The sequence below is a fragment of the Pithys albifrons genome, chromosome Z (genome assembly GCF_047495875.1).
Source record: "Pithys albifrons albifrons isolate INPA30051 chromosome Z, PitAlb_v1, whole genome shotgun sequence".
Classification (NCBI taxonomy): Eukaryota; Metazoa; Chordata; class Aves; order Passeriformes; family Thamnophilidae; genus Pithys; species Pithys albifrons.
Window position 1 is genome coordinate 13,454,056 of NC_092497.1, and position 17,636 is coordinate 13,471,691.

Here is a 17,636-nt window from a genome sequence, read left to right on the forward strand (position 1 = left end):
TGAGCATGGGGCTCTTTTTGACAAGAGGAAAAATGCGTTTTATTTCAGTTGTTGTAATCTCTGTCTGGTTTAGACAGCAGTGCCAAATATTGCATATCTATTGACTGCATTGACTTTTTAAGTTTTGATGAGTCCAGTGTTAAAATCTTGAGTGTAGTGCTGCTGCTGGACTTAATTCTACTGCTTATGCAGCTTGCAAAAGAAATTTAATACTTATTCTACTGCATATATTATTTTAATGTACTTGCATACAAGTGTATGTAACTAAAACTGCTTTTTGCTGCATGAATTACAAAAGCTTAATAGAATCACTGACTTGTAAATATATAGAGGGGAGGAATATTTTTTTGAAAAAAAAAGCTTAACTTGCTACATGTATAGTTTCTAAATTCTAAGATAGTTCATAAATGCATTTAATTTAAGACAGAAGTTATAACTAGAGAACAGTAAAGCTATTTCAAACAGTGAAAAATATCTAAGTGTTCATGGTTTCTCTTGGTGAGTCAAGTGAAAGAACTTCATGCTTTTTTTCCTCTAAAGTTTGCCAAGTGGTAATAATGATAAAGCATCTGTATAGTTTAGATAAAAGATGTTTTAGAGCAAGTTTAATGTAAATAATTAAGTGAACTGGCTAACAGGCTGAAAAGTGTTATGCATTAGCAAATGTTAAGTTCAGTCTGGTCATGCATCCTATGTTTTGGTTTTGGATTCTTTCATGAGTGTCGTTTAGGGCATATTCCCTGTGGTATAAACCCCCTGTGGAATCTGTGGTACAAAATTCTTAGCAAGCCGAATGTAAAATATGTGAATGCATAAGCAAGACCCTGTTTGCATCTGAACCAAGTGTTTGGCACTTCAGCTCCAAAAAGTTGGAAGTTTACAATTATTTGTTCCTTCTGATATCATAATTAAGCTATTGTTTAGATACCTACTAGCCTAAGCAAAGCTTTCAGAGGTTGTTTTATTTCTCCTCCTTGTCAGCTGATCTGTGGTTGTGTGAGCTGTTCCAGTGTTCCAGAGTAGAGGGAAGTATTCTGTCATGTTGAAGTACTCAATTCAAATGTAAAGAATAACCATAATAAAGGATATGTCTGATTGAAAATACTGGAGATTTTTTCTTTCTTAACATGACAGGTAGTGGTAATCTTTTGTTTTACTGTAGTAAAACTGTGCCTCAACTGAACATGGGTGCTTTTTTGCTGGTATGTGGCAGTTGTGCTTTCTGGTTCAGCAAATATGAAGTATTTCTATTTATACACATTTGAAACTGAGAAGATAAAGATGAAATAGGTAGGTGGTTATTTGAGCAGAGTGTAACATATCTGAAGTATCACCAGGATGCTCAGCACAAGTAAATCAATCTCTCAGAAACTGCAAAGGAAACTTGAGCAACTCCTGGCAATTTTAGATTCAAGTGAGTTTTATCAATGATTATAACTGGCTTTTGAAGAGACTCAAGAGAATTTCTCTGGTATACATTGTGAGAACCATTCCCAGGTCATAAATATTAATATAAACTGGAAATTCATAAATCAAGGCTTGTTACAAATTTAGAAACCATTTGTATGAGATTTTAGAATGTGGATGAAAAATAGTAACCTCCTGAAATCTATCTAAAACTACCTCGCAGGAGACAGATCAGGCAGCCTTTCTGCTGTTCTTTAGAAGTGTGATGTTTGTATCTAAAAAAGATACTTGCAAACATGCTGAGACTCTATTTGTAACACCTTTTCTAAACTGCTGAGCTGTTGGAGTCTTTTCAGAAGGGAATGTGCCAGTAAGTGGCGTGAAAGGAAGAGGAGAATTAATTGAGGTTACCTGTTGTGTCAGGACACACTCTCTGAATTATCGTTTGACCCATCATCTAATAAATATGTTGTATCTGACTTACAGTAATATTAGAAATTTATTATTTTTAGGGAGTCGTGTTGGAATAAAAATTTAATCTAAGGTCTTTTCCTTGCTGGTTGAACCTGACGAAACACTGGTTCAGATCATAAGAAAATATTGATGAGTCCATGAATTAGATGATGTTGAGAGAAGTTCGCCACAGTACCATTTCCATATTTAATAATTAAATTTACTTACTGTAGGCATTTCAAAGAAAGTTCATCTATTTAAATCACCTCCTTAATTCTTGAATGCAGATCCTTTTAGTTGACTAAAGGAAAGAATAACATCTCATTAATCTTAAAATCTGAGACGTAAGTTCTGTGCTGTTTTGACTGTTACCCAAATTAGAGTATAACTGGGAGCAATAGCATTTTGTAGAGCCCTGTTAATTTGAAGGTGTTTTCCATTTGTCATGTAGTTATGATTTATCTATGTTTTTCCCTGAGCAACAGTTATTGTGGGTGTTCCATGGGAATATCAGCCAAGATAATTCATCCCAGTGTTTTCATGTATCCTCCTGTTTTCCAGAATACTTTCCTTTATCTTTTTCAGACCAGAAGTTTAGATAATACAGATACATAGGCCCTGATTCATCCAACATAATCAAGACACCTATGCTAGGAATTTAGTTGCCTTGCACTTTCCTGAATAATTCATGAAGAGAGGTCTCCAAATGATTCCTTTTTTTTGGTGCTCTGATTCTTCTTCTTCATTTATCTGCTTGTTTTTGAAGGCTGCATAGGAAGTCTGAAGTAAGTGTTTTCCTTATTTGGATGCATCATATTCAGAAACTCAGATTATATGAATCTGAGCCAAGCTGAGTTTAAATGAGAATATATCCGTCAATTTAACACCTAAAAGAGAGGAAATTAAAAGCTGTTGAAATGTACTTTCAAATCTCTATGCTTCCTTCTGCATGAAAGTTTGTGGATAATACACTCTTGTAAACCCAAAAATGTTTATATTTCTCTGTTTCTGCAGAACAGCATCTTACACATCTTTCACATTGTGATTTTTCTTACTCCATCTTTCTCTTGAGTGTACACTTGTGCTACCTTCATATATATCTTACACATTTATTTTCAGTTTAATTTGCAGAGGAAAAGAATGAAAAATTGTGACTTGGAAAACCTGCCCATTTTACAAGGAATATGGTTCTAATCAGTGCGTGATGTGATTGTGGAACAAAACATGACATCAGTGCGTGTTTGTTTGAAAAACGAGTTTAAAAAAGAACAGAAAAAATAAATTAGAACTATTATTCCTGCCTTCACCTTTCTCTGGTGTCATGGAAAATTCGTCTGTGTGCCTAACAGCTTAAAACATTTATCTACTTTGAAAAGAGGAATGAGGCATGTTTTCTTCCAGATCTGTGAAATACTCCCCTCAACACCCTTTTATCTTTCTTCAAATCATGTTTTGGGCTCAATATTGAAGAAGGGAACAGGATTCTGCTCTCTCTGTTCATCATTGCTAAAATAGTCTCTCCATTTCCTTCATTTTCATATCGAAGTTGGATGTTGGGTAGAAAGGAAAAAAACTGTGTGTTTGTGGGTCTGAGCTTAATTCCAATTCAGGGAGGCTGTGAAATGTTATAGACTTCTAAAACTTCTTTCCACTGAAAAGGGAAGCATTTAGGTTGTATTTTAGGTGATGTTTGAGAGAGAATACTTGGACCTGTAAACCAAACATGTTTTGACAAAGTTATTAGCAAGCAACTGCAAGCATGAGTTTGAAGCCTTCTGCTATTTGTATGAACATATTGTTGTACCTGGATACTGCAGCAGTTGGATTGGATTTCTATGGTGGTTTTGATAAACAGCGTTTTATCTCCAGAATTCAGTGGCTTTCTGTGGTATTTTATCTGTCTAAATTTATAGCTGCCCTGTGAGGTCATGGAGTCTCCCTCTCTGGTGACATTCCAGACCGACCTGGATGCATGCCCTTGTCACCTGCTCCAGGTGACCCTGCCTTGGCAGGGCAGGGCAGTGGGACTAGAGAATCTTGAGAGGTTCCTTTCAGCTCTAATGATTCTGTGTTTCTTTGAAGAGCTTGTAGTGTTGCACGTGTCTGCTGTGGCAATTACTGTGTCAGAAATCCCATTCTTTCTGTTGAGATGGTTCATGAGTTGTCTGCCTGTGTTTTTATCCTTAAAATCTCTTAAGAGCATTTTCTTTCAGTACATTACATAATTTACAGCATGAACATTTTTATTAGGAGACATTACGTTTCTCATTTTGACGTCTCTTGATTATTCTTTATAGTTTCGCTTATTATTTTGAACTCTTTGCAGGAGAAAATGGAAATGATAAAAATCTGGTAGTATCTGGTCACAAGGTGGATTTCAATACTGTCTGTCTGCGTGCTGGTTTCAAAAATAAAAGCCTTTGAAAGAGTCTCAAACTTTCCTGCTCTTCCTACCTTGCCTGACAGCAATGTGGCATTTCCTGTTGCCTGCAATGCAGTAATTTTGGATGAGAAGAGAGTAAGTAGGCTTTAAAAAAACTGGAAAGAAAAAATGTACACAATGGTTTTAAACAAAAGGCATCAAAATAGAAAGTTCTTTTTTCATAATTGCCAGACAACCTGGGATTTGTGTGATTAAAACATGGTTTTCTGCAGGGAGTCCCGTTTTGGGGAGTTGAATTGTTGCAGTTTCTTACAGTAGATGGAAATAATACCATCACCATTTGTTGCTATGGTTTGTTGTCCCCCTTACATTTCCACCAGTCATTCCTGCTGCCCATTTAGTACCACAGTCATCTCTATTTGTCCTCAAGTAAGGCAGACCATCTCCCTGAAATTTGTACCTTGAAACCTGCAGTTTCGCCAGAAGTGGAGAAATCTCTAAAGTGTAGCCCTTGCCTCTTTCTCATCACTCCTGCCCATGAACAGACAGCATCTTCCCTGTGGAATACAGGAAACCAGAGACCCAAAAGAGTAGGCTGTGAGGGTTTACACTTGCCCCAGAAGGGTTTTTTTAGTATAGTACATTCCGAGAATCATTGAATGGTTTGAGTTGGAAGGGTCCTTGACAGTGATCTCATTCCAACCCCACTGCCATGGGTGGGGACACCTTCCACTAGACCAGGTTGCTCAAAGTTCCATCCAACATGGCCTTAAACACTTGCAGGGATGGGGCATCCACAACTTCTCTGGACAACCTGTTCCAGTGTCTCACCACCTTCAGTAAAGTATTTCTTCCTAATATCTAACCTAAACTTAATCTCTTTCAGTTTAAACTCATTGCCTCTTGTTCTTCACGTATCCTTGCGGGAAGTCCCTGCAATTTTTGAAGTTTTCAGGAAGTCAGTGGTTGAGAAAAGAACTGAGAAATGTGGGCGTATCCAGAAAAAGAAAGTTATATTTTCTACCAGGGCAACATAAGGTCTTGAAATCCGCAAAGAAGGCAGGATGTAAGACTGCAATCTAAGGACAATTAAAAACACTCAGGAAAAAAGTGATTTTCTTCTGTAAGTTGTAGTCTTGTGGGTACCCAGAAAAGTTCCTATTTAAGGGTTTGCTGCATGAAAGATCACCTACAGTTTGCAAGTCTCTCTCATACAGTGTAATTTCCATTTAGTGATGTACAGACCCCTCCTAACAAAGCAGTAGAGGTTTTTTTGGCTTAAACACATCATTCTGCCTTTCTCTGGTTGGACCATGAGAAGGTAAGCCATTTTGGTTTATTTAATTTTTTTGTTTTGTCATTGATTTTTTCTTAAGAGATAATGGCTAGACTGACCTACTTTCAGGTTTCTAGCGGCATATTTTCTGAGTATTGCTTGAGGATAAGGAATCTCCCAAAGGAACAAATGAAAAAAAACTCCACAGTGTTTACTGACAGTGGTGCAGTAAATAGAAGTGTGTTGTCAGGCTCAGTAGTTTTAACAGTCAACTATGTCTGGAATTCCCTGAAAAAAAAAGGAAGTGCCTGCTGTAGATATGATGGTGAGTTGCAGTGTCCCTTTGCAGAAATTGTTTCAAAGGTGAGACTTTCCATTTTCAAGAAAAACAGTGAACTCTGGAATACACTATTTCACAGATTAACTTTTATATAAACTGCAGCATTGAGGATTTTTGTAAAAGTGTTAGGAGATATGTCAACACCAAAATTGTTTTCTTGTTTCTGCTGAAAGAGAAATTTAAAATATTAAAACACTGTCTTTTCCTGATATGATTTAAAAAGAAAACAACAGCAATGACAATAACAACCTCTCCCCCCCCAAGAAGCCACCCTAAAATCCTGTAGAGATTTAATTTTCTCTAGTTCTAATTACAGTACAAATTTAGCAGGACAGTATTAGTGAAATAATAGAATCTGTTCATGTAAACTTACCATCTGAAGTCCAGGCAACGAGTGAAGTCCTGGAAGTGCAGGTACACTTGGAAACTCTGTTCTTTTTTTTTGGACTTAGAGTAATATTCCAGTGTACATTCTATATGGATGTTCAAATCAGTATAAATGTATTAAGTGTATTTTACTTTTAAGTGTGAAAAATCAGATTTTATGACAAACTTTATCCTTAGGAATGTAATAACTAGAGAAGTGGTAGTTGCATCTGTTTATCTTGTGTGCATATAGACCTGCGTTGTAGGAGGTTAGAGATACTTTAATCTTTCTGAGTTATTTAGGAAGTTCATAGTTCACTAAAATAGAATAAGCCACATTGGTTTTTTGTAAATGTTTGGCTAATTTGAAGATGTTATGCTAAAATATGTTCCTGGATGTTGTTATCTTAATTTTTTTGTTTTGAATAGTCTAAACAGTTACTTGAACTGTCAGCATCCCTTGGACACCACGGAGCTTAGCACTGCTGGCCATCGCCAAATGTCTGACTTTCAGGCTCAGGATGTTTGATTGATCAGGTGGCAGAACATGTTCCTATCTGTTCTTCTCCCCTAAAGATAAGTAGCCAGAATGGTGTTCTCCATGAGTATGCTTTAAAGCAAAACTATTGTGGTGTGAGTGGTTCACTCTTCTCAAGAAAAAGGATGTGACCTGGTGGAGCTGGCACTGAAAATGAACTAGGTTTGTTCTAGCTCATTTTGTTTATTAATAAATTAATTTTTTCTCTGAATTGATGAAGAAACTCTCAAAGCACTGAAGATACCTTCTGAAAATTAGATTCAGTGCTGAAACAACACAGGCACACAATACTTACCTTTGTGGTTAAGGTACCTGACATGAACAACCTTACAATATTCCAATGCAGAAAAAGCAGCTTTGCACTGACTAAGATAAGAATGATCAAAATGCTGTTTCTCCTTCCAGCAACAGATGGTTTCTGTGAAAGCCTTTGATTCACAGAAATAGTACATCTTTTGTTGTGGGTGAGGGCAGAATGAATCTGGGAAGCTGTTTATTTCCTTTTCACACTTCTGCTTTTATGGAATGTGCTTAGATGGCAAGTACAGGCAGGCAGTGGCTCTTGAGCAGTTTTTGCATCCCAAGAACAGCAAATACCAGTTAACAGTGCAGGGAATGATGAAGCATTGAAAACTTAATTTGTATTATAGTTATACCTTTGTCGATGTGCTTTATGGTGTCTGTTGAGCAATACAGTCATTTTGACTATTACAGCTTCACTTGAGAATTTTGAATTACAGCTGCTTCTCAGCTTCCAGACTGTTGAGTCTGTGCAGGTGTCACTTATGCCATGTGGGTTATACCTTTCAGGATGTTTGTAAACCTTCACTGTTGCCTTGAAGAGGGCTGACTGTGGCTGGGTGCCAGGTGCCCACCTTGCTGCTTTATCACTCACCTCCTCAGCAGGACGGGGCTGAGAGAAGGGATTAAGATGGAAAAAATCTCATGGATCAATATAAAGGCAGTTTAATGAAGTAAAAGTGAAGGCCATATATGGAAACAAACAGAAGCTTTGTTCTCTACCTCCCATCAGCAGGCAGTGTCCTGCCCCTTCCCACTGGGGCTTCAGTGTGGAAAGAGGGTTGCTCTGGAAGACAAATGTGGTAAAGAGTGCGTGCACATACCCAGCCATACCCCCACCTTTTGTTGTATGGAAATCTCTCTGCTTAGCCTGGGTTAGCTGTCCTGGCAGTGCCCCCTTCTCCAGATCATGCTCACCCCAGGGTGCAGACCCTTGGTGGGGGCACAGCCTGGGTGTTGTGCGAGCCTGCCCACCAGTGCCCAGAACACTGTGTGTTACCAGGATCCTTCTGGCTGCCAATACACAGCACAGCACAGCACTGTGAGGGCTGCTGTGGGGAAAGTTAACTCTGTCTCAGACAGAACCTGTACATATCTTGCAGATGCATGTCTTGTATGATGGGATTAGGTTTAACAAAGCCAAGTGCTGGGTCCTGCACTTTGGCCACAACAACCCCATGCAGCGCTACAGACTGGGCACAGAGTGGCTGGAGAGCAGCCAGGCAGAAAGGGACCTGGGGGTACTAATTGACAGGAAGCTCAGCATGAGCCAACAGTGTGCCCAGGTGGCCAGGAAGGCCAGTGGGATCCTGTCCTGTATCAAAACTAGCGTGGCCAGCAGTACCAGGGAAGTGATCCTTCCCCTATACGCTGCGCTGGTGAGGCCACAGCTTGAGTACTGTGTTCAGTTCTGGGCCCCTCAGTTCAGGAAAGATATTGAGGTGCTGGAGAGAGTCCAGAGAAGAGCAACAAGGCTGGGGAAGGGACTGGAGCATAAGTCCTATGGGGAGAGGCTGAGGGAGCTGGGGGTGTTTAGCCTGGAGAAGAGGAGGCTCAGAGGTGACCTCATCACTGTCTAGTACTACCTGAAGGGAAGTTCTAGCCAGGTGGGTGCTGGTCCCTTCTCCCAGGCACTCAGCAATAGGACAAGGGGGTACGGGCTTAAGCTCTGCCAGGGGAAATTTAAGTTGGATATCAGAAAAAAGTTCTTTGCAGAGAGAGTAATCAGGCATTGGAATGGCCTGCCCAGAGAGGTGGTGGAATCTCCATCCCTGGAGGTTTTTAAGGCGAGACTGGACATGGCACTGAGTGCCATGATCTAGTAATCAAAGTGGGGTTGGATTAAGGGTTGGACTTGATGTCATCATCTTGGAGGTCTCTTCCAACCCAACTGATTCTGTGATTCTGTGATTTCCATGCCAATACTCTTGTTACCTGTCAAACACCTGTGGCTGCCAGGGGCATGCAGTGCTGTCAGTGTGAAAACAGGGCACGAGGCATAACCTGACTTGTGTCTGTGCTGGTGTGTGTGAAAGGAGAAATTATACAGTGCTTTTGGGAATCAGGGCTGTAGTTAGTGGGAAGGAATTAAGTTAGAAGAAGGGTAGTTTTGGCTAAACCACAGATAACGAAAGTTTCAGTTTTATCAGAGAAATAAAACTGATGAAGAAGATAAAACAAGTATAAAGGAAATCAGCCTGACGCTACAGAGAGACTTGATGTGAAGTATGAAAATAGCAAAGGGATTGACAGATATAGATAAAGAGATATAATGTATAATATAAAGTGTGCTTAAAAATTATTTTAAAATCAGACCTTGGCAGCAGAAAATTATAACAAAGATGTCAGGCATCAAGAGGATAGACTGTGTCTGTTTTAGGAAACTTGAGTAGTACCAGATAGATAAGCATTTTGGGAGTAATGATTCACATGACTTTTGTAGAAATTTGCTCAGAAGTATTTGAGTATTTCCAGTATATTTCTTCCTGTGTGAATTAATGTTTTCTAAAGATGGGGGAAAAAATCCTACTTTTGTCTTAAGATCGTGTCTTTTTTTTTAAACTTATTATTCATCATATTTTTAGTGTTATATTCTTGTTAACAGAAATGTGAAATCAGCTTCTTGTTTATGAATTTCTCCTTTTTTTTGGCCCCTCCTTTTATGGTTGGTGTAAGGAAAAGCTTTCTTGCTTTTACATATTTATTGCATTGCTGGGATTTTTGGTGATAGCACTGTGTTCACAGAGGTGAATTTTCTTCTTTTCCAGAACCCTGTCAAGAAAATTCCAGATTCTCATGAAATTACACTCCAACATGGAACGAAAACAGTAAGTGATAACACATTTTCAACACTCCATGCTTCTTTAGAACCATGTCAGTCTGTGAGATAAGTTAACAAATATTATCAGTTCAAAAACCAATTTTTTCCCTTAATCTGTTATTTTAGTCTATGTCTTTTCTTAGTGTAATTGAAAGTGTGTTTTAGGGTTGCCTTTTCAATTTCTTGTAATTACTCAAATATGGCTCCATTTGAGTCAGTTGTAGTCTCCTATTTGTCAGTTACTCTCTCTGGAATTGTTAAGAGTTTCTCTTCTTGGGTTTACCTTCCTAATGTAGACATAGGTCTAATCTAGACCCTTCTTTGGTCATGGGTTTAAAAGAGGATGTTTTTGCCAGAGTTTCTAAGACTTTGCAGCTGAATAGTTCAAACCTCTTGAGTCTTTCAGTGACTTTCATACCCTGTTCTCAATTTCTTGTTCTTCCTTGTCTTTGCATCTTTTCTCCCAATATTATGTGCAGTATTTCTCCAATATCATCCCCAATATTTCTCCTTTGCTCCCTTTTAAAGAACCACTATCCAACTTGGAACTGTAATTTCTTTGCTCTGTATGTTTTTATCTCTGACTAACCTCAGCTTCCAACACAAATTCAACTTTTTGTTTTATACTGTTGGATAGAAGGTCTGTTTTTATAGAACGGATTTTTTTTGCTGGCCATGAATAGCTGAATCTATTCCCCAGTCCTTTCGTCATATTCTTCATTGGTCTTTAAAAAAAATGCTGCTGCTGTTTATTCTCTTCAGTTTGGTCCATGGCTTAGGCTTTAATTACCAAATAATACTGGAATTTCTTTTATTGTTATTCTATTTTTGTGAAAGCACTGTCAGTAGTAGAAATCTTAGTCATGTCATTCATGAGAATTTTTTGGAGGAGAAAAAAGAGAAAGGAAAAAACCCAAGAAAATTATTTGGGAAAAATGTTTTCTTGTGAGATCTTAAACAGTCTTAAGAAATGTACTTGTTTACTTTATTAGGTTTTATGTAATTAATATGATCACAGACTCACTAATTTTATATTTAATATTAATAAATATGTAAAATAATAAAATATTAAAGTAACATATATAAAAATAAAACAAGCATTGACAATGTATGTATTATGTTTTGAATTTTTAAGAATTAATTTATTAGTATTTATCAGACATTTAGGAGGATTTTTCTGGGGCTTAAATTTAACAGGAAAGATAAATTTTTTTAATGAGCTTTCAGAAATTTAATTTTTTTTAGAAGTGTCCATCCAACAGTCTGGCATCTCTTGTGGTCTATCTTGAAGTGCCGAGAGGTGATAAGGCTTACACATTAGCTTTATCATAGTACCAGGCATACAGATGTAGAGGGAGGAGTGGAAAGAAATAAAAAACGTGTTATAAATGAAAAGTATTCCCTTTTCAGACCTGTAAATGGTGCATTGTTTTACACTAAACAGATTGGATTTTTCTACACGCAGTGCATGCAACTTCTTTGCATACAAATTTCAAAGAACACTAAGGTTTGTAGAGTAGTGTACCTAGTGCAAACCAGTTTACTGTTTTACATGTGACAGTAACTGCTCGTGCAGTATGTTTCTTGAATACATCTCCTAACAAACTTTTTTGTGTAAAATTTTTTTGAATTCTATTTCTCTGTATTAAACCAGTAAATTTTTTCATGGCTTCTTAAAGAATAAGCTTATGTTATTTCTAACTAAAAGGCTTTGTGAAGTGGAAGTTTCTTTTTTGGAAGACTTCTGAGGTATTTTGACTGCTGGAGAATGCAGCTGTCATCACCTAGAAAAGAGGTGAATTGTAATGTGGGGTATATATAGCACAGCTGGATTAGACTGGATGCAGTAAGTGAAATATATAATTGAAAAAAGGAGCTGTTCTGTAGAAGGGCCATCTTTTTGGGAGTTTTTGTTTGTTTGAGGGTAGTGAAACTACTTATCCATGACCCTAGACACATATAAGGATGGGAGCAACTTTGTGTCTTGATTTTGCTGTTTTGCCTCTGCTTTTCAGTGCAGTCTTCTCATTATGTTCGTGCAGAGTACTGTATTTCAGCTAAAATTATGTATCCCATCTATACCTCTTCAATCTAGTGAATTTAGATTTGATGATGACTCTATTCCTGTGCAGCTGAGAAGTCTCAGAAAAGATTTCCCAAGCTGGAGAGTCTTTCCAGAAACCTGATTAATTTCCTAGTTGTCTTACTTACACAGTATAATAGGAGTTACTGTTCCCAATGAAAATTCAGAGTTGTATGTTTATTTCTTCTGGCACTTTTTATGTGTAGGTGGGTATGAGAAAGAATACATAATCAAGAGTTTTCTGAGCATTGTGCTTTCTGTAACATCTTGTATCAGAGCTGCTCCCTTCTATCGTAGTTACTGTAGAATAGAACACTTGAGTGTTCTGGTTAATCTGGAGATACCCAGTTTTTCTGCATATCAGGAATGAAATTACTAGGGTTCTACATTTCCATTGAAGTAAAAGGGGCATACTTTCTTTGAAAGCACTTAAGGGGTTACATCTGTTTCATTTGAAAATCAATTATGTCATGGTGACACAACCACTATATTGAGTTTAATGCATTCTTAGGGATAGCACAAAGCACTGCATTTAAACATTTCATTTATGCAAGTAAATTGAGGAATGTTGAACCTATTAACTATTTAAATTGCATTTTTGGGGGGAACACTGCATTGGGTCATTTGATGATCTTTTGCATTCTTTAGAAGAATGAGGTTTCGGACCTTCTGTAAAAATAAGATTTCTGCAAATGAATGCCTCTAAATTAAAACAGAATATGTAGGTTAAGGAGGAGTCAGCTGCCTGGTGAGTAGGAGCATCATTTCTGCTGCATCTTGGTTTTCTTGAAAGTACTGCTTTCACACTGTGGGCTATACAGGGGCATTGTATGTTTGAATTATGGTGAAGTTCCGGCATTACAGAATCACAGATTATTGTGTGATGGAAGGGACCCATAAAGGTCATTGAGTCCTACTCCTGGCCCTGCACAGGACCATCCTCAAGAGTCATACCATGTGCTTGAGAGTATTGTCCAAATGCTTGTTGAGCTCTGTCAGGCTTGGTGCTGTGACCACTTCCCTGGGGAGCCTGTTCCAGTGCCCTCTGGGTGAAGAACTTTTTCTCCAATATCCAACCTAACCCTGCCCTGACACAACTTCAGGCCATTCGATCTTGGGTCCTGTCAGAGACAAGAGAATACGTGCCTGCCCCTCCTCTTCTCCTCATGAGGAAGTTGAGGATTCTCCTCTTCTCCAGGCTGAGCACACCAAGCGCCCTCAGCTGCTCCTCAAACGGCTTCCTCTACAGACCTTCCACCATCCTCATTGCCCTCCTTTGCACACTGTCTAATGGCTTAATGTCTTTTCATGGTGCCCCCAAACTGCACACAGTACTTGAGGTGAGGCTGCCCCAGTGCAGAGCAGAGTAGGACAATCCCCTCCCTCCCCCAGCTGGTGGTGCTGTGCCTGGTGCCCCCCAGGACAGGGTTGGCCCTCCTGGCTGCCAGGGCACTGCTGACTCATGTTCAACTTGCCATCCACCAGGACCCCCAAATCCCTTTCCATGGGGCTGCTCTCCAGCCTCTCCTTTGAAGGGAGTCTTCCAGAATAGTCTCTTGAATGATTTCACTCACCACTGAAAATGAAACTAAGAGGTCTGAGTTTCTGGAGTCCCCCTTCTTGCCCTTCTTGAAAATCAGGGCAACATTCACCAGCTTGCAGTCTGCTGGGACCTCTTGGGATTCCCAAGACGGCTCAAAAATCATTGAGAGAGGCTTTGCCATGACATTGGCCTTTTGCCTCAGCTGCCTGACCTCAGACATCTTGGAATTGCCTGCCTTTAGGAGGTGATGTTTAAAAAGTCACCAGCATGGACCTGGTCAGAAGCAGCATGAACCTTAAGATGACTAGAAATTAGTCTGATAAAATAAGGAATAACTGAGTGAACCTTTTCTACATGAAATTGGAAAAGGAAGACTCAGAAGAAGTTCTTACTGTTCCATTTAAGAAAAATCTAAATTTTAGCAAAGCAAATTGTCCATCTTAAAGAATAAATAGCATTCATACATGCTGTTTTTATAGGGACAACTGTTTTCACTAGGTTGCTTTTTCAACTGGGCATGGGAAAGGGAATATCTCATGGTAAATTCCATGTTTTAAAATATTTTCTGTGAGAACTATTCAACAGTTTACATAAGTTTTAAAAGTCTCCATAACAGAGTGTATATACTAAAACTTTGAAAAAAAGAGTACAGTAATAGACTGATATATCTTAGAGACAAGATTTTTTTGGTGGTACTTCTCTGTGTCTGCGTTAAATCACAGTGACTGTCAGTAGTTTTCATCTATGTGTGTAAAGAAGAAGATACATATAGGTAAGCATCCTTATGTGGAAATTGTAATTTTTGTATGTACCTCTCTGGAATTTTTCTTACAGATTTAGGCATCTGAAAGTGAATAGCTTGAAGGGATATTTTTGTGACACTCGAAGAATTACAGAAAAAATCGTGGAAAAAAATAAGCTTGAATGATTACAATTTTTCTTTTTTTTTTGTACAGGTTTCTGCTTTGGGGTTGGATCCTTCAGGTGCTCGTTTGATAACTGGTGGATATGACTATGATGTAAAATTTTGGGATTTTGCTGGAATGGATGCCTCTCTCCAAGCTTTTCGGTCACTCCAGCCTTGTGAATGGTAGGCATGAAGATTGTTTTTTGCACTGTGCCCATGTTAAGCTCCCAGCAGAATACACAAAAAGCTACCTACCCATAACCCTGAGCAGCTCAGTTCCTAATCATGAAAATTACACAGTTCCCTGTGTCATTGTTAATGCCATGGGAAAGGTCATTCTCCCTTCGTATTTTCACAAAACTCTTGTGTACCATGGTATTTTTTGTAGTAAGTGGAATGTGAACCTAAGAACTTGTCTGCTTATGTCTTTCCATGCTTCTTCCAATGGCTTGCACATTTTCCTGTTTTAGAAATCTACAGGTGAATTTGCAGATGAAATTGTTAGCAGCACATCAGAAAATTAACGTCTCAAAAAGACAAGTTGACTTTCACAGTTGTAGATGAAATTAATAGGATACACTTTCTACAGTACTCGGCTTATATAAAATTATTTAAGAAGAGATTATTTAAGAAAGTTAAAGCAACTGAAAGCCTCTCTAGTTGCTGCCAGGATTTCTGGGGGGAGGTTGATTTATCTAATTTTCCTGAAGTTCTCTGTTTCAGGAAGCCCTGGCCATTGCACTGCAGTGATCATTGAATAGCCATGAAATACTGTCTTTTTTTAAAGAAAAAAGCTATACATTTATTTACATTTATTCTATTACATGCAAATTAAAAAGAAAATACAGAAAGACAGTGATTTCCATTCTCTCCATACTGTTGATTTATAATTCAGAAGGTAAGTGAAAAGAGTTCATTTACTTATTCCAGAGAACCGGAATGCAGAACTGCTTCAACACTAGTGCACAGTGACTTTTCAGATAAATACATTCATAAAATAAAACACCTTTTTTACCAAGATACTTTCCAATGTCTGAGTAATCTGGGACACTTTTTTAAGCATACTGAAGTATCTTATAAAGGGGTTGAAATTTATTATGCACAGGTTAAGTAGTACTTCCAATGTCTATTTTTAATTATTATTGTCTTAAAAAGCTACAGCTGAGTATTGGTCAGTTTGGAGAGATAAAATGTGTATAACTCACTATAGATATACCAAGAATTTAGATAATGAAAGATGAGAAAAAGTCATGAGAAAAGGGCTTTTAGCCCAAAGAGGAGCAAAATAGAAAGGAATTCTGCTGTTGTTCTGAAGTGTGAAAAATCAGGAAAATAGAAAGTGTGTTTTTGGCATATTATGCAATTTGAATCTCTTTGACAGATTACACTTTTTGTAATTAACTGACAAATAGCACATTTACTTTGAAAATGTAATTAAGTAAACATGCCAGTTCTTAATGAATAAATAGGTGAACAAAAGTCTGCAAATGTGAAGTCACATTCAGACTTTTCTGGCATGAGTTTCATTTACATGCTTAGTTGTAAGCATATAAATAGTATTTTCCTTCCCTCTGCCATAAATGGGGAGTAAGAAAGAGCTGGCAGTCTTTACTTTCACAGTAGGAGATGATTTTAATCAAATACTTTCAAATTCAGCAGAAAAGTGCATTCAAATTTAGTAGTACCTGGTAATAATGGTCTAAGACATAAATGTAATACCAAACCCACAAATACACTGTACATTAATGTCCAGTTGTAAGGATAGCTTGCAGATAAGTCAGTAACCTCCTTTTGGCAATAACTGATGGTAAAGTATGATCCTAAAATGTTAGTTACCCCTGACACAATTCATTTAGTGTGTTACAAGCATTCAAAAGTATTTTTAAATAAATGTTCTTGGTGAAATTCTTGTGGTTTGAGTATGTGGATGTATAAATAAATTACATAAAATCTAAATGGGAAATAATATTAAAAATAGACATGACTGGTGTGAAGTTTGGGACTTTCACTTATGTTGCAAGTCTCATGTACTGATTTTGGTATTTTAAAATATATTTAAATACCACTTCTTTATATTTTTTGCAAACAAAACGAGTTATATCTCTGGTGAAAAGATTCAAATTAATAAATAAGTTCTTTCATAGTGACATTGAGACGTGGTGGTAAACAGTGTGTGGAATGTTACATAAGTTGCATGCAGATAGATATATATTTTTATATTACTTTTTTCACTATGGAGTTTATTGCAAGGACTATTAGCATTCACAGACTTGAATTTCAAAGAATTCTGAAGAGTTCTGTTATGGAAACTTTAGGTGTTAGCAGAAATCCACATCTGGGGCCATAAATTTAGTTTAATTTTAAGAATAAAAGAAGTCTGACGTCTATTCTGTATTGTCAAGGCTCCATTTTGTAGCATAATATCAAGTTACTCCATTAATTTCTCTTTGGATTTGGGACGTAAAGTTAGTTTTTTGTCATGATCTTTTTTTTTAATACCTCCAACCACACTTCTGTGTTAGACAAAAGGAAGCAAAAGGCAGAACTTTTAGTGTGGAAAGTATTTGTGTGTCATGACTCTACCCATGTTCTGCAGCTCCTTGCAGAAAGTGCTGTGCACATTTGGTGGCTTTAAATCAAACTGACTCTGATTAATGCTATTAAAAGAACTGTTTTTATAAGTTTTGCAAGACTTTTGCTATAACATTAATAAGAATCAAAAATATTTTCTTAAAAAACTGTCTCTGCAGAGGCTCAGTCTTGGTCATGCTCCAGTAAACATCTGAAAAGTAGGAGCTTCTGGGACTTTGCAAATACTCTGCTTACAGAAGCGATTTTTTTATATGATTTAAAAAGTTGTATTGCACAGCCTTGAAGGAGTTAGGGTTTTTTTCTCTTTAGGTAAGGCTATGGAAATGTTGTTTCTCAAACTAATTTTTTCACATGACAGATTTGATAAATTGTTGGTTATGTTCTATTGTTCTAGGTGCTGTAAAATCAGTTCCTTTCTTTCATAGAAGAAACTTTAAGATGAAAGCAAAGTTTTTTCAGACATGCTGATACAGAACTAGTAAAAGCAATGAGGCAATATTGTTCAAACTGTGAACAGTGCCATATTAATCGTATTGATGTCTGTAATTTTATTTTCAGTATTTCAGTGTCTGAAAACAGTTTTTTCAGAAGCCTCTCTGGGCCTTTACATATTGTGCATTCTTTCAG

The 17,636-nt window shown here is 37.5% G+C and overlaps 1 protein-coding gene across 1 annotated transcript in view; it reads left to right on the forward strand.

Annotated features, from left to right (window-relative positions):
- The window catches only part of WDR70 (WD repeat domain 70), a 135,976-nt gene that overhangs the window by 26,183 nt on the left and 92,157 nt on the right, over positions 1-17,636 (forward strand). Inside the window, exons 6-7 of the mRNA XM_071581300.1 lie at positions 9,832-9,891; positions 14,467-14,600. Of these exons, the coding sequence (XP_071437401.1) occupies positions 9,832-9,891; positions 14,467-14,600 (194 nt within the window). The remainder of the gene's footprint in view (positions 1-9,831; positions 9,892-14,466; positions 14,601-17,636) is intronic.